Below are 26,956 nucleotides of genomic sequence, written 5' to 3' on the forward strand. Positions count from 1 at the left end.
TCTAGGTCAGCGTTAATTGGGTGTTTAATTGTACATAGTGGGCATTAACTCTGGATTTTCTTGTGCTCCTATAGACAGATGCAGACTGAAATTGTTGAGTTTGGAGGTGGATGTTTGTGATGTGTCTCTCCATGAATAAAAGCTGATATATGTCGAAAGACCAGACTCCAGTTCGATCCTTGACCACTTGACTATCTAGAATACAACAGTCAGTTTTCGAATGACTAGCTACTTTATCCTTGTGTTGACGAGTATGAGCATCACGACATCATCTCCTTTACGATGCACAGGTTGCTGTCAGCCAATGGCAATCTTAAGCCAGTAGAAAATCTGCACATTTCTTAACCAAACAGATAGATCCTACCTGTTTGAAGTGAGCAAACATCACTCTTCTGAATTCCTCCTCCTCTCACCAAAAAATATAAATATCTACTTGCTCGAAAATCAAACAGTTCCCACAACGCTATACAAAAATATACACACACTGATTCAAAGATCACTAGTGACATCCCCTGGCAGAAAGCACATGTTACAGTTTTTTTTAAATGCTCACTGCTTAATAATAAAGCAATAATGTTCTCGATATAGATTTTTTGACACACGTGTCACACTAGTAAAGCACTTCTATTTACACAGATTTATATGCTTTTATTGCCCTATTCGGGTTACATATGGCACAATTTGAAAGGAGCAGCAGTAACTTTTGCCAATTTGGAGTGGTTCAGAAACGTGACTTTCAATGCACACCCACCAACACTGGTGCTATGATTTATGAAATGACTACCAACTAAACGTATCCATTATGCTTAGATTATAAGATAATAATAAATAAGACTGGGTATAGAGCGGCTTCGAGATACATCATTTTCGATTGCTCCGCTATTCAATTAAGGTCATGACTGATCTTCTGCCTCAACTTCACTTTCTTGCCCGATCCCCATATCCTGGAATTCTCTTTGTGTCCTAAAAGTGTTGAATATGATCATCAACTGAGCATTCACAGCCCTCTGTTGTAGAGAATTCCAAAGATCCACAATCCTAAGCGAATAAATGTCTTCTCGTCTCAGCACTGACTCCTAGCTCTGAACTCTGCAGGGAAAACTGTTTCTCGGCATCTACCCTGACATGGCCTCGCAGAATGCTACACTTTATAATGAGATAATTCTTCTAAACTCCAGAGACTATTTTATTCAGCCTTTTCTCACTGGATAATTCTCTCACCCTAGGAGTCAATTTAAGTTAACCTTTATTGCACCTATTATATGGCAACTTTATCCTTTCTTAAGTCAGGAGACCAAAACTGTGAACAGTGCTCTGTACAGAGCTAACACTTGCACTGCTCTGTCTTACCGCGGACTCTCCTGTGCAGCTTTCTCCAGCAGATTCTGTTGAGATTTTGTCCAGTAGGTACACTGCCTATTTGAGTCTCTGGCCATCTCTTACTTGTAAGAAAACGATCCACTGTCCTCTTGCCAGCAGCTGGAAATTGGAAGCAGCTCTGCTCTGTAATTTGGCACCAAAAGGACTTACATGGAGGGCGCTTGACGTCAAGTGTATTTGCAGGGCGCATGACCTGCTACCGCTTCTGGCCGGAAGACTTCACACAGCCTCATTTCTTTTCATTCAAAAGGCTGCAGCAGCTGCCATTCTCAATATAAAAGCCAGTAGGGGCCGTTGGGCGCTTCTCCCACGATCGGTGCCTACACGGGATTGGTGCAACCAATCACTCAGTGTACCTCCTAACACCTGCCTTCAACCCATCCACGGGGCATTACCCAATCTTTGAAAAACCCGGAGCTATTGCATCTGGTGAAAGTGTAACTGTGTGCACATTAGATGAGGATAGAGTACAACTTAGCTGTGATGTTCCCCTTAACCAAGCCTGCCAAACTTCACAGTCTAGATTCAACCATGATTTAGGTATTTGGGTAAAATAATCACAAGCACCTATTCACACACTGTTAAGTGAGAAATGAATTTGGGTAAAGAGTGCTCTTGAAGTGGAAATAAATCAATGATATTGGTGGTTTACCCTCCTCAATTGTTCCAAGGACTATTTAGTGGATACAAGCAACCCTATATGCAGAAAGCTTGTGATAAGCAGGGTAGTCATCCCTTTTGCAGTGTTTGATGCTGCTCCACCTACTCACCAGATAGATATAAGTCTTGTCCTGAAATACATACTGTAGCAGTGGCAGCCAGGGGCTGGTGCTGCGTGACAGGATACTGCATTCCTCCTCAAAAAACACCACCTGTCGACCAAGAGGAAAAAAAAATCAGAGTGGGATGGGTAAAGCTCGGAAACAGCCACAAAGCTGCAAACGCCAACTCTACACCACACAAACAGTATATATTAAACTTACTGATGTTATTAAAACCTGCACACCAATACAATAAGATCAGTATTTTACGTATGCCATATATAATTCACCAATAACTTTGACAAAGCACACAACAATGTATTTTGTTCTTTTTTAAAAACATTGTTTAAGCTCCTGTTCTTCCTTTAACCTTTTCTTGTTACAATCCTCTTGGGGCTGATATGAAAAGTTCTCTCATTTCAGGATCCTGTGCTCTTCAAATAGTCGTGTGTGCGTGTATTGTTCATTGAATAAGCAGCCTGTGGAACATTGCCTGAGCTTCTCAGGTCTTGCTTGGGTTATAGTATATCCTCCTACACAATGTACCGTGACAGAATAGCTTACCCAGTGCTCTTCATTAATTGGGATCAGTTTAATATGGAGATAGGGTCAGGGCACGCGCCTAGGTAGGGTGCTCTTTCCAAGAGTCGGTGCAGACATGATGGACTGAATGGCCTCCTTCTGCACTGTAGAGATTCTATGATTCTATAAGGCCCAATTCCAACCAGAAAGAATAATCTTGAACATAGACCAGTAAACCAGTTTATTCAGTGACATTCTGTTTTACAACATAGCAATAATGAAGTGCAAATACATAGCAGAGCAGTTGCTCCACAAATGGAAAGCCTTAGGTATATATTCTCCACAAAGCCCTTAGTGATACTATCACCTGACAACTGTTTGTCTTGTCGCCACCTAAAATGGCTGATTCCCGATTAATTTGGCCAAAACCCGATGTAAAATGGCTAACCGAAAAGGCTGATGGGAAAAGCAGCCAACAGGGCACAAACGGACAGCTGCAGACAGAACAGCGTATTCGGCTCTGGGGAAGCCGGCCCAGATCGATACCTGCGACCATTAGCAGCACATCAACACAGACATCTGCAGTTTAATCGGCTATCCCCGGGAACAATTGCAACATATTAGCAATTGAATGCCGATCCAGACCTCGGCGCCAGCAGTAGCCGAGACAAAGAAAGTTGAACGACCACCCCCCGATCAAGGAATCGCCCCATTATTGGAGCATATCGAACCCAGTGATTGGGAACAAGTCCAATCACTTGGGACCAGGGTCAAGGTCCGCCCCGAGAGGCGGGAAGCCCCCGGGAACTATAAAGATAGGGGCCAAGTTCAGATCGACCCTTCTCTCCCTTCTTCTCCTGCTCGCAACCTTCGCAAGAACCATCGACCAGCAACAGTAAGTTTGACTCCAGCGATCGCTACCCGATAGAGACTCCTAGCTAGCGACCTGTATCAGCCTTTGAATCCCGCAGGCCAGACCCAATTCGATTCGCCATTCGTTTCCCTGACCTGGTGGGCCATTCCCAAAAGTTAAGTATTGGCCAGTAGTGGTATGTAGTAGTCTAGAAAGTAGGATTATTGCATAAGTATTTATTGCTGTATATAATAAATGACCGTTGATTTTACTCTTACTAAGCGGTGTGCTGTCTTATTAATCATAACTAGAGCTTGAACCACGTGGCGGTATCAGAAAGATACCTGGCGACTCGTGAGCAAAGGTGACAGAATTAGAGCTAATAAAACAAAGGCTAATAAAGAGCAACAGTCTACTGCAATCACAAGGAGCTATTCTTCATATTTATTACAGACAACTCATACATTGTGAAAGACAAGCACCTACATTCAGAAAATGCTCATAAAAATATAAAATATTTGAAGATATAGTTAAATATTTGAAGGCTTTAGTTATCTCTGGTATAGTATGGAGTGCCTCAGCTCCAATTAAGATGCAGAATAAAATCTTCATAATTATAGGGACTTACAATCAATACAGCCAACTAAATATTCAAAACTTTGTGCTTGAGAGTTCAGAGCAAGAGGATGGAGTACACTGCCACTTGTCCTGAGAATGTGGTTTTAAAGTAGCCTCGGCAAGGGCCCAACATGATTTAAGTTTGAATTAAATTTAGGCAATGGAACTGTTACACAGAATTACCTGGGGGGTGGGGAAGAAGTGGGGAAAACAAATGGAACAATTTGAAGACCAAGGTTGCTGTTCCCTGAATCTGACCTGTGGTGCATCTGACAGAGATAGTAGGTACCCAAACTAGAAAACATTCATTTCCCAGCAGACACATTTCACATGGATAAGATTAGAAAAATAGAATTTTTTGACGAATGGCAGCAATAAAATGAGCTTTGACAATCAACCTGTGCATAAATAATGGCCCAGAACATGAATTAACCAACTCTCTCTATAGGAGTTGGATCATATATATTGATTGAAATACTTTATAGTACCATTACATGAAAACTTATAATAACTTCAAACTGTGTATTAAGTTTAAATTTTCTTGAACAAAGGAGAAACTTGTTGACTTTTCCAATGATCAATCATCGATGGCTGTAACTGAATAACTAACAGCTGAGCCAATCCCTAATTCCTGCAGCAGCTGCCTCACATTAAGATCCCACCTAAATCTACAGAATAGGTAATCAGCTTACATTATCCTGTCCCACCAGCACTTGCTTATTCATCACTTTCATTGCATAAACATCGTTGGTGGCTTTCTCTCGAACAACCTGCACTTCCGCAAAAATACCACGACGAATCACGCTTTTTACTTCAAAATCATCAGCGCAGGGTTGCAACTCTCGCATTTCAGTCAGGGTATCTTTGTCTGCAAACAGAAGAAAGACTTGGAATCAACTGAAAGAAAACACCCATACCTAATATAACACAACATAGGTATTTAAAACATTACCTGGGCTTAACGTGGTTAAATTGGCTGTTATTATACTGTCTGCATGATTCACCGAACTGCAACACTCCACATGGAGCAAAGAAAGACTCGGAATTTTAGTACTCATTGGAGTTGTTCTGCTCGAAAACAGACTATGTGAAAGAGGAAGGCCTCTCTTTCTCTCTCTTGAACACACACTGTCTCTTGCTGTTGGATCACTTGCCTGTGTGGGTGAGTGAGAGAGAGAACACCCACTCACTTGGGTTCCAGCACATTCTATTTGATCTCTTGCTGGTTCCATTGCGTCCTCTCCCTTTGCTTACATGTGACCGATATCCATATTTTCTGTCCCAAAATCAACCAATGTAAGTAATATTAAAGTATTTTTATTTACTGTTAATATGTGGTCATTTAATATCTTTCTGCTCATCCCATATTATCCCAAAGGATTTTTCATACAAAAAAGATGGGAACAAAGCAGAACTGCGATTAGATGAGATACGATCAGTACAGTCAGAATAGGCTGGGGCTCTTTTCCACAGAAAAGTATAGACGGAGAGGTGACGTGATGGAGGTTTTTAAGATTATGCGAGGGCTTTATAGGGTATATGTGGGGGAAAATGTTCCACTTGCCGGGGGTGGGAGGCACCAAAACTAGAGACATAATTATGAGACAGTCCAGCATGAGAATTCAGAAAAAAACTGGTTTCCACACAAGGGTAAGAATGTGGAACAGGGTTTCACAAGGCATTGTTGTACAGGGTAAATTACAGTAAAGTCGCCATGGTCCCAGACGATCAGAGGCAGTTTTCCCCCTGACTGGTGGTGATCTAACTTGAGGATCACCACATCTCAGGCGAGGGGCAAGGTTGAGAATAACCTCAGCCGGTACGGGAATTGAACCTGCTCTGCTGGCCTTGATCTGGATCACCAACCAGCCAGTGAGCTAAACCAGGAAGAATCTTATAGATGGATTTAGGAAGCTAGATAAGTACATGGAAGAGAAAGGAACAGAATGAAATTCTGATTGGGTTAAATTAATAAACAATGGTGTAGATCAGATAGGCAGAATGGCCTTTTTCTGTGTACAGAACAATGCAATAAACAGACAAAGTCCTGAGTTTCATAAATTTGAGTGGGCGTGGGCAGAGGAGTTGTTGGTGGCGAGGGCAGTGGACAGGTAAATTAATAATATTCGTTCCCAGTAATCACGGTGGGTCCAGCAGTTCCAATTAAGGAAAAGTGTATCCTATTGAATTTTCCATTAGCTGCATCTCTAATTTGTCCCTTCCAATTATCTTTTGTGGCTTTGAACTGGAAATATACAGCTCAAGAGCAAAAACTTGGATTATTTTTCCTTCCCCCGTACAATATCAGGATTGGATTGTGTCTAGTACTCTATATCGCACATCAGAAGTCAGAAACTGCAGAATGCACGCTGAGAAATTGCCATGAAATGGCACGTAGGATGCAGACGATACTCTTCCATCTATGATACATAAATCTCCTCTCCCGAAAGGTATCCCTCCCTGCCCTGCAGCCAGGTCGGGGATTTTATACTGTGAGGGTCCCCTTGTTAAAGGGGAAGCCCCAAACCCACTACTGGGGAAATTCATATTCATTGGAGGTTACGGGGAAATGAACGGTACACATCGATGGCATCTATGGGAGTTAGAACGCACTTCCTCCCTGAAGTCCGAAGTGAGGTCTGCATCGGTGGCTTGGCGCAAGGGACCCATTTTCCATTTTGCCAAGAGAAGGCGCCTGGGTGTCATCTGCACGGGGCTTGGCGGCGTATACCAGACTGCAGAGCGGCACTTCCGCGTGGAATGCCGAGATTGAGTGGGCGTGGCCAGTGCTGTGTCGGGAATCGGCGCAGCGGTTTCTGCTGGTGGTTGTCTCCATGTCGGAATCGGACTCATCCGGCATGTCGCCGTCCTGGATCTCAACGTGTTTCGGAACTGGTGGCAGTGGAACCCTTAGGGCTGGGACATCCTAGACCAGGTTCAGCGTCATGAGAGTGTGGCTGCAGAGGTAGTCTATATGCTGGTTGGATTCCCGCCTTTGCTCGCAAAACAGGCCCGGACTGGGGTAACACGACACCCGGGATGCACATGGCTCCTTCACCAAAGTTTTGGACGGACTCAGAGTCGTCCGGGGTTAAATAGCTAAATGACATGTGGGGGTCTGTGTGTGCCTCTGACCTATTAGGTCTGCGGACCTTTCCAGCAAGGTCTGGGATCACCAAGCTCAACCGGGTGCCGAAGCGATGACCCATCAACAGTTCAGCCGGTGGGACCCCCGTCATGACGTGCAGAGTGGTCTGGTAACTAAACAGGAACCGCGCCAGAGTCTCCCAGGATCCACCAGACTCTCCTTACGTTCCTGGGTGAACTTCTCGTTCAGGAAGCCCACTCCTGTGGGTCAATCTCTTCCACTCACTCTCCTGCGCCTTTTTGCCTTCTCACATCCACCCATTAATCGTGGAAAAGGTCTGTTAAAAACCGCCATGAGCGGGAGCCAACAAATGTGCGACCACTCACACCATGGCTGCCACCGGAAGTCCAGGTACACAACTTTTGACCAACCACTCGATGCTGCCGTCGATCCCGGGTCACCATACGAAGCTGCGAGCCACCGTTTTCATTTTCGACACCCCAGGGTGTCTGTTGTGGAGGTCCTGCAAGAGTGGGCTCCACCCATGGTCCAGAACCACAATCAGAGTTCCTCAAAGGATGTCGTCTTCTATGCTCAGCTCCTGGATTTTAGCCGTGAACACCTTTAAATTGTCCGGCAAAGCACAGTGCTGGGCCCCATACTGGACAAGGTGACGGACGCAGGGCAGTTGTGGGTCCGTCTGGGTCCAAACCGGTGATGCATTATGCCGTGACAGGTGAAGAATTCATAAAATGAAGGGCAGCAATTACCTAGCCGCTGGTGCCGGTGGTCTGGTAGGGAAGGTGGCTCACAGTGTGCCTGTGTGCGTCTGCAACCCCGCCCGATGCTCCAATGTATACAAAGAAATGTACAGCACAGGAACAGGCCCTTTGGCCCTCCAAGCATGTGCCGACCATGCTGTCCGTCGAACCTAAAACCTTCCACACTTCCGGGGTCCATATCCCTCTATTCATATTCGGCCAACAACAAGGCCCAATGCTGGATGCGAGCGGACACAACAGGGGCAGAAATCACCCCGATCCTCCTTCAATAATCCCAGCAAAGGTTTATGGTTCGTCAGAACTGTGAAGGGATGGCCGTAGATATAATGGTGGAATTTCTTCACACCGGAAACAACGGCCAGACCCTCCTTTTCAATCTGTGATGGGGGACTCTGACCCATTGGCCTTGCAGTGGGCGAGGACGGCCACGACCCCATAAGATAAGTGGCCTGGAAGAGTCAAAATAGCTGGACATCGTCGAGGTAAACCTCAACCTGGGGTAAACCTCGCAGGATGTTTTCCAAAAGCTGCTGGAAAATGGCACACACCAAGGAAACCACGAAAGGCAATTGGGTCTATTCATACAGACCCAGGTGCTTGTTGACCGTTAGGAAACACCGTGAACCAGGTTGCAGGACCCACTGGAGGTACATGTGCCTCATGTCCAGCTTGGTGAATGTGCAACCGCTGCTGAACTTCACATAAAAGTCCTCAATGCGGGGAACCGGGTAACAGACCAAACAAGAGACCCGATTCACTTGTCATTTTGTAATCGCCGCACAGGCGCACGGAGTGAATCATAGAATCATAGAAGTTTACAGCATGGAAACAGGCCCTTCGGCCCAACCAGTCCATGCCGCCCAGTTTTTTACCATTAAGCTAGTCCCAGTTGCCCGCACTTGGCCCATAACCCTCTATACCCATCTTACCCATGTAACCATCTAAATGCTTTTTGAAAGACACAATTGTACCCGCTTCTACTACTACCTCTGGCAGCCCATTCCAGACACTCACTACCCTCTGAGTGAAGAAATTGCCCCTCTGGGCCCTTCTGAATCTCTCCCCTCTCACCTTAAACCTATGCCCTCTAGTTTTAGACTCCCCTACCTTTGGGAAAAGATGTTGACTATCTACCTTATCTATGCCCCTCATTATTTTATAGACCTCTATAAGATCACCCCTAAGCCTCCTACGCTCCAGGGAAAAAAGTCCCAGTCTATCCAGCCTCTCCTTATAACTGAAACCATCAAGTCCCGGCAACATCCTAGGAAATCTTTTCTGCACTCTTTCTAGTTTAATAATATCCTTTCTATAATAGGGTGACCAGAACTGCACACAGTATTCCAAGTGTGGCCGTACCAATGTCTTGTACAACTTCAACAAGACGTCCCAACTCCTATATTCAATGTTCTGACCAATGAAACCAAGCATGCCGAATGCCTTCTTCACCACCCTGTCCACCTGCGACTCCACCTTCAAGGAGCTATGAACCTGTACTCCTAGATCTCTTTGTTCTGTAACTCTCCCCAACGCCATACCATTAACTGAGTAGGTCCTGGCCTGATTCGATCTGCCAAAATGCATCACCTCACATTTATCTAAATTAAACTCCATCTGCCATTCGTCGGCCCACTGGCCTAATTGATCTAGATCCCGTTGCAATCCTAGATAACCTTCTTCACTATCCACTGTGCCACCAATCTTGGTGTCATCTGCAAACTTACTAACCATGCCTCCTAAATTCTCATCCAAATCATTAATATAAATCACAAATAACAGTGGACCCAGCACCGATCCCTGAGGCACACCACTGGTCACAGGCCTCCAGTTTGAAAAACAACCCTCTACAACCACCCTCTGCCTTCTGTCGTCCAGCCAATTTTGAATCCAATTGGCAACCTCACCCTGGACCCCGTGAGCTTTAACCTTCTGCAACAACCTACCATGCGGTACCTTGTCAAAGGCTTTGCTAAAGTCCATGTAGACAACGTCTACTGCACTACCCTCATCTACCTTCTTGGTCACTCCCTCAAAAAACTCAATCAAATTTGTGAGACATGATTTTCCACGCACAAAGCCATGCTGACTGCCCCGAATCAGTCCTTGCCTCTCTAAATGCTTGTAGATCCTGTCTCTCAGAATACCTTCTAGCAACTTACCTACTACAGACGTTAGGCTCACCGGTCTGTAGTTCCCAGGCTTTTCCCTGCTGCCCTTCTTAAACAAGGGCACAACATTCGCCACTCTCCAATCTTCAGGCACCTCACCTGTGGCTGCCGATGATTCAAATATCTCGGTTAGGGGACCCGCAATTTCCTCCCTAGCCTCCCACAACATCCTGGGATACATTTCATCAGGTCCCGGGGATTTATCTACCTTGATGCGCTTTAAGACTTCCAGCACCTCCTCCTCTGTAATATGCACACTTCTCAAGACATCACTATTTATTTCCCTTAGTTTCCTAACATCCATGCCTTTCTCCACCGTGAATACCGATGAGAAATATTCATTCAGGATCTCACCCAACTCTTGTGGCTCTGCACATAGATGCCCTTGTTGATCCTTAAGAGGCCCTACTCTGTCCCTAGTTACTCTTTTCCCCTTTATGTATCTGTAGAATCTCTTTGGATTCTCCCTTGCATTATTTGCCAAAGCAATTTCATGTCCCCTTTTTGCCCTCCTGATTTCCCTCTTAACTCTATTTCGACAATCTCTATACTCTTCAAGGGATCCACTTGATCCCAGTTGCTTATGTACGTCATATGCCTCCTTCTTCTTTTTGACCAGAGTCTCAATATCTCGAGTCATCCAGGGTTCCCTACTTCTACCAGCCTTGCCCTTCACTCTAAAGGGAATGTGCTTACCCTGCACCCTGGTTAACACATTTTTAAAAGCCTCCCATTTACCAGCCGTCCCTTTGTCTGCCAATAGTCTCCCCCAATCTACCTCTGCAAGTTCCTGTCTGATACCATCAAAATTGGCCTTGCCCCAATTAAGAATTTTAACTCTTGGGCCAGACCTATCATTCTCCATAGCTATCTTAAAACTAATGGAATTATGGTCACTTGTCCCAAAGTGATCCCTCACTAGCACTTCTGTCACTTGCCCTTCCTTATTTCCCAAGACGAGGTCAAGTTTTGCCCCCTCTCTAGTCGGTCCATCCACATACTGAATGAGAAATTCCTCCTGAATACACTCAACAAATTTCCCTCCATCCAAGCCCCTAATGCTATGGCTGTCCCAGTCAATGTTGGGAAAGTTAAAGTCCCCTACTACTACCACCCTATTATTCTTGCAGCTATCTGTAATCTCCTTACATATTTGCTCCTCAATTTCCCGCTGACTATTTGGGGGCCTGTAGTACAGTCCTACCAAGGTGATCTCTCCCTTCTTATTTTTCAGTTCCACCCATATAGACTCAGTGGGCGAACCCTCGGATATATCCCCTCTAAGTACTGCCGTGATGTTCTCCCTAATCAAAAACGCCACTCCCCCTCCTCTCTTACCTCCTGTTCTATCCTTTCTATAGCATCTGTACCCCGGAACATTGAGCTGCCAGTCCTGCCCCTCCCTTAGCCATGTTTCAGTCATAGCTATAATATCCCAGTCCCATGTGCCCGTCCATGCCCTGAGTTCATCCGCTTTGCCCGTCAGGCCCCTTGCATTGAAATAAATGCAGTTTAATGTAGACCTTCCTTGCTCTCTGCCCTGCTTTCTCTGGTCATGCTTTACACACTCTCCCTTCCTGCCTTTTGTTTCTGTCCCCACTGACTTCCTACATCGGTTCCCATCCCCCTGGCACATTAGTTTAAACCCTCCCCAACTGCACTAGCAAACACCCCCCCGAGAACATTGGTTCCGGTCCCACCCAGATGCAGACCGTCCGATTTGTACAGGTCCCACCTCCCCCAGAACCGGTCCCAATGTCCCAGGAATTTGAAACCCTCCCTCTTGCACCATCTCTCAAGCCACGTATTCATCCTAGCTATCCTGTCATTCCTACTCTGACTATCACGTGGCACTGGTAGCAATCCTGAGATTACTACCTTTGAGGTCCTACTTTTTAGTTTAACTCCTAACTCCCTAAATTCAGCTTGTAGGACCTCATCCCGTTTTGTACCTATATCGTTGGTGCCTATATGCACCACGACAGCTGGCTGTTCACCCTCCCCCTCCAGAATGCCCTGCAGCCGCTCCGAGACATCCTTGACCCTTGCACCAGGGAGGCAACATACCAACCTGGATTCTCGTTTGCGTCCGCAGAAACGCCTGTCTATTCCCCTTACAATTGAATCCCCTATCACTATAGCTCTGCCACTCTTTTTCCCGCCCTTCTGTGCAGCAGAGCCAGCCATGGTGCCATGAACCTGGCTGCTGCCACCTTCCCCTGGTGAGCCATCTCCCCCAACAGTTTCCAAAACGGTAAATCTGTTTTGGAGGGAGATGACCGCAGGGGATCCCTGCACTGCCTTCCTACTCTTCCTCTGTCTGTTGGTCACCCTTTCCCTATCTGCCTCAGTAATTTTAATCTGCGGTGTGACCAACTCACTGAATGTGCTTTCCACAACTTCCTCAGCATCGCGGATGCTCCAAAGTGAGTCCATCCGCAGCTCCAGAGCCGTCAAGCGGTCTAACAGGAGCTGCAGTTGGACACACTTCTTGCAGATGAAGGAGTCAGGGACACCAGAAGGGTCCCTGACTTGCCACATCTCACAAGAGGAGCATGACACGGGTCTGAGCTCTCCTGCCATGACTTAAACCTGAAGTTAAGTTTGAACTACACTACACAGCTAGGAGAAAGTCAAAGAGAGAGAAATCACTTACCAGTTACAAGCCAATCACTTACCTGCTGGCTGTGATGCAATTGCTCCAGAGACTCCCTCACAGGTTTGCTTCTCTGCACCTCCTTCAGGTGAGCACCAAATTCCCTTAACTAGTTAATTACTTTACTTAATTAACTTGATTTTTTTTTTTTTTGTCACTCCCCTCTTACCCGAACTCAGCCTTACCCAAACTCAGATACACTCTGTTTGCCTTCAGCACTCTGTTTCTATAGGCACTTCAGCCACACCCTTTGTATCCTTCCTGATTTACAGTCAGCCAATAGGCCTGCTCCCAAAACTGATCTCTGTCCCGAACAGCTGACCTGCAAGGTAAGGAAGTGGTTAATCAGTACTTACCTCACCCACAGCGCGCCCTTTTAAACTGTCCCCTCTGCCTCGCAGCTCCCGCGCTTTTTGAAACTCCCGCGCTGTTTCCAAGGTCCTGGCTCCCTCTCTCTCCCGAACAGCTGACCTGCAAGGTAAGGAAGTGGTCGGGTTTCAGCACAGGGACGACCGGGGCAGCCTAATCAGAGAACTGAAAGGCACGTATGGTGCCCAGATGTGCCAAACGATCCAATTCAGCTTCTACCTATGGCCGCAGGGCATACCGGACCAGTCGGACCGAAAATAACACTGTTGTGCCAGCAGGACCACACTGATCCTGGCCATGGCCCCGTATGGTGCCCAGGCACTCCTGTAATATACCGGGAACTTCGCCAAGACTCCTTCTCCTCCATATGGCAAACCCACTACCAATTCAACCGCAGGTGCTGCAACCAGTCATGGTCCAGCAAATTCGGTCTGCTGCTGTGCACCATCACCAGTGGTAGGCTTGCCGACTGCTGTCCGTATGCAACGGGAACCAATTTACCTTCAATCACCAATGGCTCTCCATGTAAGTCACTTCAATCGGCCCGGTCTCGGCGGTTGGTGGGTGCTGGCCCATAATTCACAGCGGGGCGTTCATTCTCCGGGGAAAGCGAGTGATGGCTTTCACGGCTTTCTACAGGGCCTGCCCCATCGTCGGGGGGGGCCATCTCTACCGGCCTTGGAACAGCCATGCCTTGAGAGTTCGTCGATGCCCTGCTCAGTGTTCTCGCAGGAGATGCCCATCTCGACCCCGCGTTGCCGGGTCCGGAAGGCCACAGACTAAACGGTCTCGCAAAGTCTCGTTCAACACGGCACCAAACTCACAGGTTTCCGCCAGTTCGGGCCAATAAATCGCTATTCGGTTCGCCCTGGGCCTTGATGGTGCCATGAAAGCGAAAATGGTGAATGATGAGTGGGGGTTTTGGTTGGAATTTATTCCCCACGATGGCCACCAAAGCGTCAAGGAAGTGGGTATTGGGCGCATCTGGGCGAGTCAAACTCTTGATTGTGCTGTAGGTCGGTTCGCCACAATCCATGAACAAAACAACTGTCTGTCTTTCGTCCCCTATAATCATATTCATCAGAAAAGTATTGCATTTGTCTGAAATGTATCACATCCATTCGATATACTGTTCCCAATCATCCGTACCTACTTGCAGCTTCCCAATGTGGGCATCTCTGCAAGTGGGTCAGAGGCCACTGGAGGCCTAAACGAGATGGTCCGGTTTTGCAGCACTCGGTGCCAACGGCAGCTCTACTTTACCTTTGTCTCCAGACAGAGCAAGAAAATAAGCATGAAACGACAAGTAGGATGCAAGCGATGCTTTTATTTACTATACACAAATCACCTCTCCCCACAGAGTCTCCTGTCACACCCTGCACCCAGGTCAGGGTTTTTATACTGTGAAGGCTCCCCTCATTATAGGGGACGCCCACCCCGTTACCGGGGAAAATCATATTCTGTGGAGGTCATGGGGAAACTAATGGTCTACACCCAGTGGCCTCCATGGGGGCTATAACAGAAACAATATGTGCAGCAAGCTATTTGATCAGTATTGAGCTGAATGCACCTGAACTAGGGCAGTGCCAAGAGGTCCAAGAATGTGGATATCTCTCCCTGTAAAACAAATAAGTAGAGGGTAATTAAGAGTACAGGTTTCCCTTAAATTAATAATGCCTGATTTATGTTAAAAAGTATTGTAACTCAGCTCCTGTTTGTTGTATTGTACGAAACAACTCTATATGAAACAAACTTGGCTTACATTATAACACATCAACATCGGAAAATGGAGTGAACAGTTTGTGAGACAGTAATACTCAAATGCATCAACTATATACAATAGTTCAAACTTTAGGCCTGATCCACAGTTCAAAATGAAACATCAATTCTCCAAACCAATTGCAGCCATATGTTGTAGTACTCACACTTATTCACAAAGTTGGCCACATGTTTAATCTTCAGCAGCTCAGGACGATTACATTCATCAAAGAGGACAAAGATTGCATCAATGAGTCCCTCTCTGGACAGTCGGCAGGAAGACTGCAGCTGTGCTCGGCCAAGAAATGGAGTCTTTCCCTGTTGGCAAAGTGCAATTCAAATTGGTAGAACCTTAATAAACTGCCCAGACCATCAAAGGCACATGGATTATTAAACAACAATAAGTAACATTTATAACATCGCAAAAACCACAGCGTTGCACAGGACCGCTATCAAACACCATCTGACACCAATTCACATAAGGAGATATTAGGACAGATGACCAAGAAAAGTCTTCAGTGAGGTCAGTGAGGCAAGAAAAGTAGAGAGACAAGAGAATTCCAGAGTTCAGGCCTCAGGCAGCTGAAGACACGGCCATCACTGATGAAGCACACAATCAGGGACACACAAGAGGTCAGAATTTAAAGGACACAGAGATCGAGAGGGCAGTACGGTTACAGAAATAAGAAGGGACATCACTAAATAATTTCTCATTTATCTTGTCTCACTTCCTGCAAATAAAAGTGTGGCCATGGGTACACGCCTGAGCCCCAGTAATATCCATCTTTTTGTGGGTTATGTGGAACACTGTGCAGCAAAAAACCGCACCGACCTCCTCAGAAGACAAACACGGGATACAACCGACAGAGTACCCTTCATCGTCGAGTACTTCCCCGGAGCGGAGAAACTATGACATCTTCTTCGCAGCCTTCAACACGCCATCATTGAAGACAAACATCTTGCCAAAATCATCCCCACACCCCCACTGCTTGCCTTCAAACAACCGCGCAACGTCAAACAAACCATTGTTTGCAGCAAACTACCCAGCCTTCAGAACAGCGACCACGACACCATACAACCCTGCCATGGCATTCTCTGCAAGACGTGCCAGATCATCAACGTGGGTACCACCATGACACGTGAGAACACCACCCACCAGGTACGCGGTACATACTCGTGCGACTCGGTCAACGTTGTCAACCTCATATGCTGCAGGAAAGGATGTCCCGAAGCGTGGTACATTAGCGAGACCATGCAGATGCTTCAACAACGGATGAACAGACATTGCGCGACAATCGACAGGCAGGAATGTTCCCTTCCAGTCGGGGAACACTTCAGCAGTCAAGGGCATTCAGCCTCCGATCTCCAGGTAAGCGTTCTCCAAGGCGGCCTTCAGGACGCGCAACAATGCAGAATCGCCAAACAGAAACTTATAGCCATGGATGTTTAAGCAATGTACCTTTAAGAAAACAGTGGTGTCAGAGAGTGGGTGGAGCAGAGGTCAGGTCAGCCATTTTGCAGTTGGAAAAGAGCTTGGGAGTGTCTGTGTTTGCAGTGAGCTGGATCTCTGCCATGAAAGACTATCTCTGGGCCATTTGGATGATTTAAACTCAGAATTGTAAAGCCTTTAACCTGATGTGATTCTGTTTAAAGGTATTAAGTCTCTTGGAAGTTTGAAGGAACATTTTAAGGAATTATTTACTGTTGCAATATTTTCCTGAGTTATCTTTGAAGTAAGGGGTGTTAAGCGATCCAATGTTTATTTAAGATGTTAAATTGAGTTCATGGAATAAAGTGTTTTGTGTTTAAAAACCCACGTGTCCATAATTGTAATCCCACACCTAGGGAACAAGCCGTGTGCTAGGAAAAGCAACAAATCCATTAAAGGGAGAGGTTGGTTGAACTCCGTTCTGAAAACACCTCGCCCATAACAATTGGGGGCTCGAGAGGGATAAAAGTCTATGTATTGGATTGGCTTTTGTGAACTTAAAGACAGTGAAGGATTGTTGCTTTTCCGGTGTGGTATTTTAGTTTAAGTGGGGAGAGGGTTGTGAACAATGGCCCTTTCAGAGGCTCAGAAGTTTTTTTGGGTGGAAAATGTCACACGTAGTACTTTACAGACAGAAACGAAAAGCAGACCGTTAGATTTGGCAAGAACATTGCAGTTAACATTACCTGACAAAATGCGAAAAGATGAGGTAATTATGGCAGTAGTTAAGCATTTAAAGTTGCCTGAGATAGAGTTTGACTCATTGGAAATGACAAAAATTCAGTTGCAAATTAAACAAATGGAACATGAGAAAGAATTAAAGCGGCTTGAATACGAGAGTGAGAGAGAGGAAAGCGAGAAAGAGAGAGAGAGGAAAAAGAGAAAGAGAGAGAGAGAGAGAGAGAGAGGAAGAAGAAAAGGAGAGAGAAGAAAGGAGAAAAGAAAGAATAGCCCTAGCAGAACAAAAAGAAAAAGAAAGGGAGATACAGATCAGGGAAAAAGATAAAGAGAGGGAGTTTGAACTTCAGAAAATGGCCATGAAACATGACAATCAGTTAAAATTGGCAGACGTAAAGGGAAACGTACAGTTGGATGATTGTGATGAGGATAGTGAGAAAGAGCATCATTGTCAAAGGCTTGGTGGGAATCTATTTAAATATGTCCAAGCATTGCCAATGTTTGACAAGAAGGAAGTGGAAGCCTTTTTAATTTCATTTGAGAAGGTAGCTAAACACATGAAATGGCCACAGGACATGTGGGTGTCACTGATTCAAACAAAGCTGGTAGGTAGAGCTAGTGAAGTGTTTGCATCACCACCGGAGGTGGTATCTGGAACGTATGAGGAGGTGAAGAAATCCATCTTAAGTACATATGAGCAAGTGTCTGAAGCTTACAGACAAAGATTTAGAAATTTAAGGAAAGAATTTGGTCAAACATACAGGGAGTTTGAAAGGCGCAAACAAGAGTAATTTTGATAGGTGGATAGTGGGGTTTATTAGAGTGGTAAAGGAAAGCCCAAGGGAAACGAAGGAGGTGCAAACGATTGTACAGCCTGTTCAAGAAGTAACTGTTAAGAAGGTGCCAGATGTCTTTAAAGAATTTACTTGTGTGGGTAAAGTTTACTCATGTGTATCAGGCGGAGCAGGTAAAGAAGTCACAATTTTAAGAGATACAGGGGCTAGTCAATCTTTAATGGTAAGAGATGAGGAATTATGCAGTTTGGGAAGAATGTTGCCAGAAAAGGTGGTGATATGAGGAATTCAGGGTGAGAGGAGGAGCGTTCCATTATACAAGGTAAGGTTGGAAAGTACAGTGAAGAGTGGTGAAGTGGTAGTAGGAGTAATAGAGAAACTATCTTGTCCAGGAATACAGTTTATCTTGGGTAATGATATAGCTGGATCGCAGGTGGGAGTGATGCCTACTGTGGTTGATAAGCCAGTGGAAAATCAGTCAACTGAAGTGTTGAAGGACGAATATCCTGGTATTTTTCAGGATTGTGTAGTAACAAGGTCGCAAAGACACAGGTTAAGACAAGAGGAGAAATCAAAGAGTGAAGATGAAGTTGAAGTGCAATTATCAGAAACGATTTTTGATCAGATGGTTGAAAAAGAACAAGAACAGATGGAGGAGGAGGCGGATATTTTTAGTTCAGGAAAATTGGCGGAGTTACAACAGAAAGATGTAGAAATAAAACGGATATATCAGAAAGCATTTACGGAAGAGGAATCTGAACGTATACCAGAGTATTACCGCAAAAATGATGTCTTGATGAGAAAATGGAGACCTGTACATATGCAAGCAGAAGAAAAGTGGGCAGAAGTTCATCAAGTAGTATTGCAGGTAGGATATAGAAAGGAGGTGTTGCGAGTTGCACATGAGGTACCAGTGGGAGGTAATTTGGGAACAAGGAAAACTCAAGCTAAAATCCAGAAACATTTTTATTGGCCTGGACTACATAAAGATGTAGTTAAATTTTGTCAATCATGTCACATATGTCAAGTGATAGGGAAACCTCAAGCAGTGATAAAACCAGCGCCCTATATGCACTACCCACAGAAATTCAATCGGATCAAGGAACAAATTTTACTTCAAAGTGATTCAAAGAAGTTATGGATAGTTTAGGAATAAAACAATTTAAATAAACTGCGTACCATCCAGAATCGCAGGGAGCGTTAGAAAGGTGGCATCAGACATTAAAAACAATGTTGAGGGCGTATTGTCAATATTATCCAAAGGATTGGAATAAAGGAATCCCATGCATATTGTTTGCAAATAGGGATGCACCTAATGAGTCTACCAAATGTAGTCCTTTTGAAGTAATTTTTGGTCATGAGGTAAGAGGACCACTTAAATTGATTAAAGGAAAAATTGGTGGGTGAGAAATCGGAAGTTACACTATTGGATTACTTGTCAAATTTTAGGGAACGATTTTAGGTACTTTGAAAGGGAAGGAGAAGAAGGAGGTTTTAATGATTCTAACTCAAAGTGACGAACCAAATCCAGATGACTGTGAATTTGACATGCCTCAAATTAAATTGGAAAATGAGGATGTTCTTAAAAATTGGGATGAATTGTTAAGTTACCTTCCAGAGGAGAAAAACGAACTGACCTGAAAGAGTTATTGATATCACATGGGCAAGTTTGTAGAGATCAATGGGGAAGTACTAAAATGGCTATACATGATGTAGATGTGGGAAATGCTGTTCCTGTCAAACAACCGCCATATAGACTTAATCCTTTAAAATTGGCACAGGTTAACAAAGAGATTGAGAGTATGCTTAAAAATGGCATAATTGAAGTGGGCTGCAGCCAATGGAGCTCACCCATAGTGATGGTACCTAAACCAGACGGTACCCAACGGTTGTGTGTGGACTATAGAAAGGTGAATGCAGTTACAAGAACGGACTCTTATCCTATCCCACGTTTGGAGGATTGTATTGAGAAAGTGGGACAATCCGCTTTTATTTCCAAATTGGGTTTACCGAAAGGTTACTGGTAAGTACCTTTATCTGAAAGGGCGAAGGAGATTTCAGCTTTTGTGACTCCAGATGGTATATACCAGTTCAAAGTTATGCCATTTGGCATGAAAAACGCCCCAGCAACATTTCAACGGTTAACTAATAGAGTTGTTTCAGGATTACCCAATTGTGCGGTATACATAGACGATCTGGTAGTTTTCAGCCAGACATGGAAAGAACATTTAAAACATCTGAGGGAGTTATTCGATCGACTTTAGGAGGCGGGTTTGGTGATAAACCTAGCCAAAAGTGAATTTGGAAAGCCCAAGTCACTTTCCTTGGACATACAATCGGACAGGGTCAACTGGTCCCACGGGATGTGAAAACAAAAGTTATTGGGGAGTTTCCGATACCCTCGACACGACAGGAAATAATGCGATTTCTTGGTATGAGTGGCCTGTTGGTTATTTTTTCAAAGAAATTGAATTCTCACCAGAAAAAGTATTTGCCGATTGAGAAGGAGACTTTGAGTTTGGTGCTGGCTTTGCAGCATTTTCACATTTATGTGACCAGCAATCCGTCTGACACCATTATATATACTGATCATAATCGTTTGACGTTTTTGGAGCGATTCCGGAATAACAATGCGATGCTGTTTCGCTGGAGTTTATTGTTACAGCCATTTCATTTTAAAATAGTACATGTGGCAGGACGGGAAAATGTGATCGCCGATGCTTTGTCACAAATGTGATCAATTGAGAAGGTTTTCGGTTGGAGGAAGAAGAACAAAGAAAAATGGACTATATTATAATACCTGTTTGCGTGTATTGTTTTTTTTTTAAAACAAAAAGGTATATTTACGGTGTAAATTTCTTAGTGGATGGTGCAAAAGTGAATAATGAAACCATCTTGAAGTTGATGGTTTATTGTTTTTTCTTGGGTGGGGGGGGGGGGGGGGGGGGGAGGGGTCATGTGAGAGTACCTTTAGACTTCCGGTTGCGGCTATGCCTAGGTAGGTCGCACGTTCGGCAGCTCCCGCCGGGAACGGACGTTGGGGCTCTCTAGAGGGGCCCCAACGGCAATTGTTCGACGGCTTCCAGTGTGGGAAGGTGACAGAAAGGTCCCCCCCGACATTATATGGATTGGACCAGGAGTGAAGCGGTGAAAAAGTGATCTTGGAGCAGCAAAAAGTGAGAGGGAGAAAAAACAAGATGGCGGCGGGTGGAGACCAAGCAGCATGGGCGCAGTGGTCGCAGGAGCAGCAGGGGTTTCTTAAACGCTGCTTCGAGGAGCTGAAAACCGAAATGCTGGCGCCAATGAAGGCGGCGATTGAGAAGCTTGTGGAGATCCAGAAGGACCAAGGGGCGACGATCCGGGAGGTGCGGCAAAATGCCTCGGAGAACGAGGACGAGATCTTGGTCCTGGCGGTGAAGGTGGAGGCGCACGAGGCGCTGGAAAAGAGGTGGGCGGAAAGATTTGAGAACCTGGAGAATAGGTCGAGGAAGAAGAATCTTCGGATTCTGGGCCGCCCCGAAGGAGTGGAGGGGCCCGATGCTGGGGCATATGTGAGCACGATGCTCAATTCGCTGATGGGCATGGGAGCCTTCCCGAGGCCTCTGGAGCTAGATGGGGCTCACGGGTCCTAGCAAGGAGACCCAAGGCCAATGAGCCACCAAGGGCTGTAGTGGTGAGGTTTCACCGCTTCATGGACAGAGAGTGTGTCCTGAGACGGTGTGTTTCTAAACGGTGACAAAATTCATAATGCTGAAGTGCAAAGGGACTTGGGAGTCCTAGTCCAGGATTCTCTAAAGGTAAACTTGCAGGTTGAGTCCGTAATTAAGAAAGCAAATGCAATGTTGTCATTCATCTCAAGAGGCTTGGAATATAAAAGCAGGGATGTACTTCTGAAGCTTTATAAAGCATTAGTTAGGCCCCATTTGGAATACTGTGATCAATTTTGGGGCCCACACCTCAGGAAGGACATACTGGCACTGGAATCCCAGGATCCCAGGAATGGTAGGCCTAACATACGATGAACGTCTGAGGATCCTGGGATTATATTCATTGGAGTTTAGGAGGTTGAGGGGAGATCTAATAGAAACTTACAAGATAATGAATGGCTTAGATAGGGTGGATGTAGGGAAGCTGTTTCCATTAGCAGGGGAGACTAGGACCCGGGGGCACAGCCTTAGAATAAAAGGGAGTCACTTTAGAACAGAGATGGGGAGAAACTTCTTCAGCCAGAGAGTGGTGGGTCTGTGGAATGCATTGCCACAGAGGGCGGTGGAGGCCGGGACGTTGAGTGTCTTTAAGACAGAAGTTGATAAATTCTTGATTTCTCGAGGAATTAAGGGCTATGGAGAGAGAGCGGGTAAATGGAGTTGAAATCAGCCATGATTGAATGGCGGAGTGGACTCGATGGGCCGAATAGCCTTACTTCCGCTCCTATGTCCTATGGTCTTATGGAGATGGGCCAAGAAAGAGCGGAGCAGCAGGTGGGAGAACATGGAGATCCAAATCTATCAGGACTGGAGTGCAAAGGTGGCTAAGAAGAGAGCGGGTTTTAATCGGGGTAAGGCGGTGCTCCATCGAAAGGGGGTGAAGTTCGGTATGCTGCAGCCAGCGCGATTGTGGGTCACGTTCCAGGATCGACACCACTATTTCGAAACGCCTGATGAGGCATGGAGTTTTATACGGACTGAAAAGTTGGACTCAAATTGAGGGTGTTGTTGTTGTGGGGGGGATGTTTACTGTGTATATAGTGTTTATTACGTTTAGGGAATGTTCCTCTGGTTTGGGTGCTGGATGGGTGAAGGGATTGGGTGGGGAGACTGTGGCCGTCGGTGTTGGAGGGGCAGACCCCCACGAAGGAAGAGGGGGAGTGGAGGCCCGGGGATGGGGAATTGGGGTAAGGCTGCAAAAGGAGTGGCGCCAGAGGGGGCGGGGCCGGCTCAGGAAAGCGTGGGCTTTTTCCCGCGCTAGGGAAGGACTGGGGTGGCGGCATCGGCGGTGCTGGAGAGGAGCGCATACTGACTGCCAGGGAGGGGGGAGGGGGGATTCTCACGTTGGAGGGGGGACGATGGAATGGCGGGAGAGGCCAGGGTCAGGAGTCAGCTGATTTACGGGAGTGTTATGGGGGGAGCAAAAGGGCTCGATGTGGATCTAGCGGGGGATGGGGGGGGGGGGGGAGGGTGAGAGAAAGAGGGAGTGTTTTGGGTTGCTGCTGCATTGGCCAAAGGGGAGCTGGAAGTAGGAGAGGTGGTCGGGGTAGGGGGCCGCCGTCTGGGGGACTGGAGGGTGCGGGAGGCGCGGGCACGTGGCTGGCCTAGAAAACGAGATGGCTAGTCGGCGGGTAGGGAAGGGGGGGGGGGGGGGGGGGGGTGAGCAGCCCCCCAATCCGGCTGATAACTTGGAATGTGAGGGGCCTGAACGGGCCGGTCAAGAGGGCCCGGGTGTTCGCACACTTAAAGGGACTGAAGGCAGACGTGGTTATGCTCCAGGAGACACATTTGAAGGTGGCAGATCAGGTTAGGCTGAGAAAGGGATGGGTAGGACAGGTATTCCATTCAGGGTTGGATGCGAAGAACAGAGGGGTTGCAATACTGGTGGGGAAGCATATTGTAGTAGATAATGGAGGTCGATACGTGACGGTGAGCGGTAGGTTGCAGGGGGTGCGGGTGGTACTGGTAAACGTATATGCCCCGAACTGGGATGATGCCGGATTTATGAAACCCGCGGGGGGGGGGGGGGATTTCAACGCGGTGCTGGACCCGGCACTGGATCGCTCTAGGTCCAGGACGGGTAAGAGGCCGGCTGCGGCCAAGGTGCTTAGGGGGTTTATGGACCAGGTGGGAGGAGTGGATCCATGGAGGTTTGTTAGGCCCCAGGCCAGGGAATTTTCATTTTTTTTCCCCACGTCCACAGAGCCTACTCCCGGATAGATTTTTTTATTTTGAGTAGGGCGCTAATCCCGAAAGTGGAGGGAACGGAGTATTCGGCCATAGCCATCTCAGACCACGCCCCGCACTGGGTGGAGCTGGAGTTAGGAGAGGAGAGGGACCAGCGCCCGCTGTGGCGTCTAGATATGGGATTATTGGCGGATGAGGAGGTGTGCAGGCGGGTGCGGGGGTGCATTGAAAGATATTTGGAGGCCAATGACAACAGGGAGGTGCAGGTGTGGGTAGTCTTGGAGGCGCTGAAGGCGGTGGTCAGGGGAGAGTTCATCTCCATCAGGGCCCACAGGGAGAAGAGAGAGAGCAGGGAAAGGGAGAGGTTGGTGGGGGAGATCTTAAGGGTGGACAGGAGATATGTAGAGGCACCCGAGGAGGGACTACTCAGGGAGCGGCGTAACCTCCAGACGGAGTTCGACCTGTTGACCACAGGGAAGGCAGAGGCACAGTGGAGGAAAGCGCAGGGGGCGACGTACGAGTATGGGGAGACGGAGAGTCGGATGCTGGCACACCAGCTTCGTAAGAGGGAGGCAGCGAGGGAGATAGGTGGAGTTAAGGATAGCGGGGGGAATACGATGCAGAGTGCAGTGAGAATAAATTAGGTATTTAGGGACATCTATGGGGATCTGTACAGATCTGAGCCCCCAGCGGGGGGAGAGGGAATACGACGATTGTTGGATCAGCTGAGGTTCCAGAGGGCGGAGGAGCAGGAGGTGGCTGGTTTAGGGACGCCAATTGGGCTGGAGGAGCTGGTTAAAGGATTGGGGAGCATGCAGGCGGGGAAGGCCCCGGGGACATGTGGGTTCCCGGTCGAGTTTTACAGGAAATACGTGGACCTGCTAGGCCCGTTGCTAGTGAGGACTTTCAATAAGGAAGGGAGGGGGGGGGGACCTTGCCCCCGACAATGTCCGAGGCGCTGATCTCTCTGATCCTGAAGCGGGACAAGGACCCACTGCAGTGTGGGTCGGATAGACCGATCTCGCTCCTCAATGTGGATGCTAAATTGCTGGCAAAAGTGCTGGCTACGAGAATTGAGGACTGTGTACCGGGGGTGATTCATGAGGACCAGACGGGATTTGTAAGGGGCAGGCAGCTAAACACTAATGTGCGGAGGCTCCTCAATGTGATTATGATGCATTCGGTGGAGGGAGAAGCGGAGGTAGTGGCAGCTAAGGACGCAGAGAAGGCCTTCGACCGGGTGGAGTGGGAGTATCTTTGGGAAGTGTTGCGGAGGTTTGGGTTCGGGGAGGGGTTCATCAGCTGGGTCAGATTGCTATATAGAGCCCTGGTGGCGAGTGTGGCTATGAATCGGCGGAGGTCGGAGTACTTTCGGCTGTACCGAGGGACGAAGCAGTGGCGCCCCCTGTCCCCCTTGCTGTTTGCATTGGCAATTGAGCCTCTGGTCATGGCACTAAGGGAGTCCAGGAAATGGAGGGGACTGGTCCGAGGGGGAGAGGAACACCGGGTGTCGCTGTATGTGGACAACCTGTTGCTGTCTGTGGCAGATCCAGTGGAGGGGATGGTGGAGGTCATGCGGATCTTAAGGGAGTTTGGGGACTTCTCAGGGTATCAGCTTAATGTGGGGAAAAGTGAGCTCTTTGTGGTGAATCCAGGGGACCAGGGAAGGGGGATAGACGACCTGCCGTTGAAGAGGGTGGAAAGGAGCTTTCGGTACTTAGGGATCCAGGTGGCTGGGAGTTGGGGGGCCCTGCACAAACTCAATTTGACGCAGTTGGTGGAGCAGATGGAGGAGGATTTCAAAAGATGGGATGTGCTGCCACTCTCGCTAGCAGGCAGGGTGCAGTCGGTTAAAATGATGGTCCTCCCGAGGTTTCTCTTTGTGTTCCAGTGCCTTCCCATTATGATTCCCAAGGCCTATTTTAAATGGGTAGGTAGGAGTATCATGGGTTTCGTGTGGGCAAAAAAGACCCTGAGGGTAAAGAGGGTGTTTCTGGAGCGTAGTAGGGACAGGGGAGGGCTGGCTCTGCCGAATTTGTGCGGCTACTATTGGGCAGCCAACGTGGCGATGATCCGTAAGTGGGTAATGGAGGGAGAGGAGGCGGCGTGGAAGAGGTTAGAGATGGCGTCCTGTGTGGGCACGAGCCTGAGGGCGCTGGCGACAGCACCGCTGCCACCGACAAGGTATACCATGAGTCCGGCGACGTTGAAGATCTGGGGGCAGTGGAGACGACACAAGGGTGAGGTGGGAGCCTCGGTTTGGTTCCCGATTCGGGAGAACCATCGGTTCGTCCCAGGAAGGATGGATGGGGGATTTCGGAGCTGGCATCGGGCAGGGATTAGAAGAATGGGGGACCTGTTTATAGATGGGACGTTTGCGAGCCTGGGGGCGCTGGAGGAGAAGTTTGGGTTACTCCCGGGAAATGCTTTCAGGTAGATGCAAGTGAGGGAGTTTGTGAGGCGGCAGGTGAGGGAATTCCCGCATTTTCCGGCACGTGGGATTCAGGAAAGGGTGATTTTGGGTGTATGGGTTGGAGAAGGCAGGGTTTCGGCGATCTACCAGGAGCTGAAAGAAGAGGAGGAGGCCTCGGTAGAGGAGTTAAAGGGCAAGTGGGAGGAGGAGCTTGGGGAGGAGATAGATGAGGGTCTGTGGGCTGATGCCCTGAGTAGGGTTAATTCTCCCTCCTCTTGCACCAGGCTCAGCCTAATACAATTCAAGGTTATTCACAGAGCGCATATGACAGGGGCGAGGTTGAGTAGGTTCTTTGGGGTGGAGGATAGATGTGGGAGGAGCTCGGGAAGCCCGGCGAATCACGTCCACATGTTCTGGTCGTGCCCGGCACTGGAGGGGTTTTGGAGGGGTTTCGCGAGGACTATGTCCAAGGTGGTGAAAATCCAGGTCAAGCCGAGTTGGGGGTTGGCACTATTTGGGGTAACGCACGAGCCGGGAGTGCAGGAGGCGAAAGAGGCCGGTATCCTGGCCTTTGCATCCCTGGTAGCCCGGCGGAGGATCTTGCTATTGCTAGGAGGAGGTCAGCAGCAGCAGCAACCCAAGGGTGGGGGGCTTCCCTACGGGTATCTTTGAATGTCATATGGGGGGTTTACTGTATACGGGGAAACCCAATGTAAACGTTTTGTATAATTTT

At 47.4% G+C, this 26,956-nt stretch overlaps 1 protein-coding gene across 4 annotated transcripts in view; it reads right to left on the reverse strand.

Moving 5' to 3' along the window:
- Positions 1–26,956, reverse strand: part of LOC140409371 (citron Rho-interacting kinase-like) — a 334,921-nt gene that overhangs the window by 282,115 nt on the left and 25,850 nt on the right. For all 4 annotated transcript variants that reach the window (XM_072497833.1, XM_072497819.1, XM_072497829.1 and 1 more), the window contains exons 4-6: positions 15,123–15,273; positions 4,827–5,002; positions 2,151–2,252 (exon numbers count right to left, since the gene is read on the reverse strand). In XM_072497833.1, coding sequence (XP_072353934.1) covers positions 2,151–2,252; positions 4,827–5,002; positions 15,123–15,273 — 429 coding nt within the window. The remainder of the gene's footprint in view (positions 1–2,150; positions 2,253–4,826; positions 5,003–15,122; positions 15,274–26,956) is intronic.

Source organism: Scyliorhinus torazame, chromosome 1 (genome assembly GCF_047496885.1).
Source record: "Scyliorhinus torazame isolate Kashiwa2021f chromosome 1, sScyTor2.1, whole genome shotgun sequence".
In the NCBI taxonomy this organism is placed as follows: Eukaryota; Metazoa; Chordata; class Chondrichthyes; order Carcharhiniformes; family Scyliorhinidae; genus Scyliorhinus; species Scyliorhinus torazame.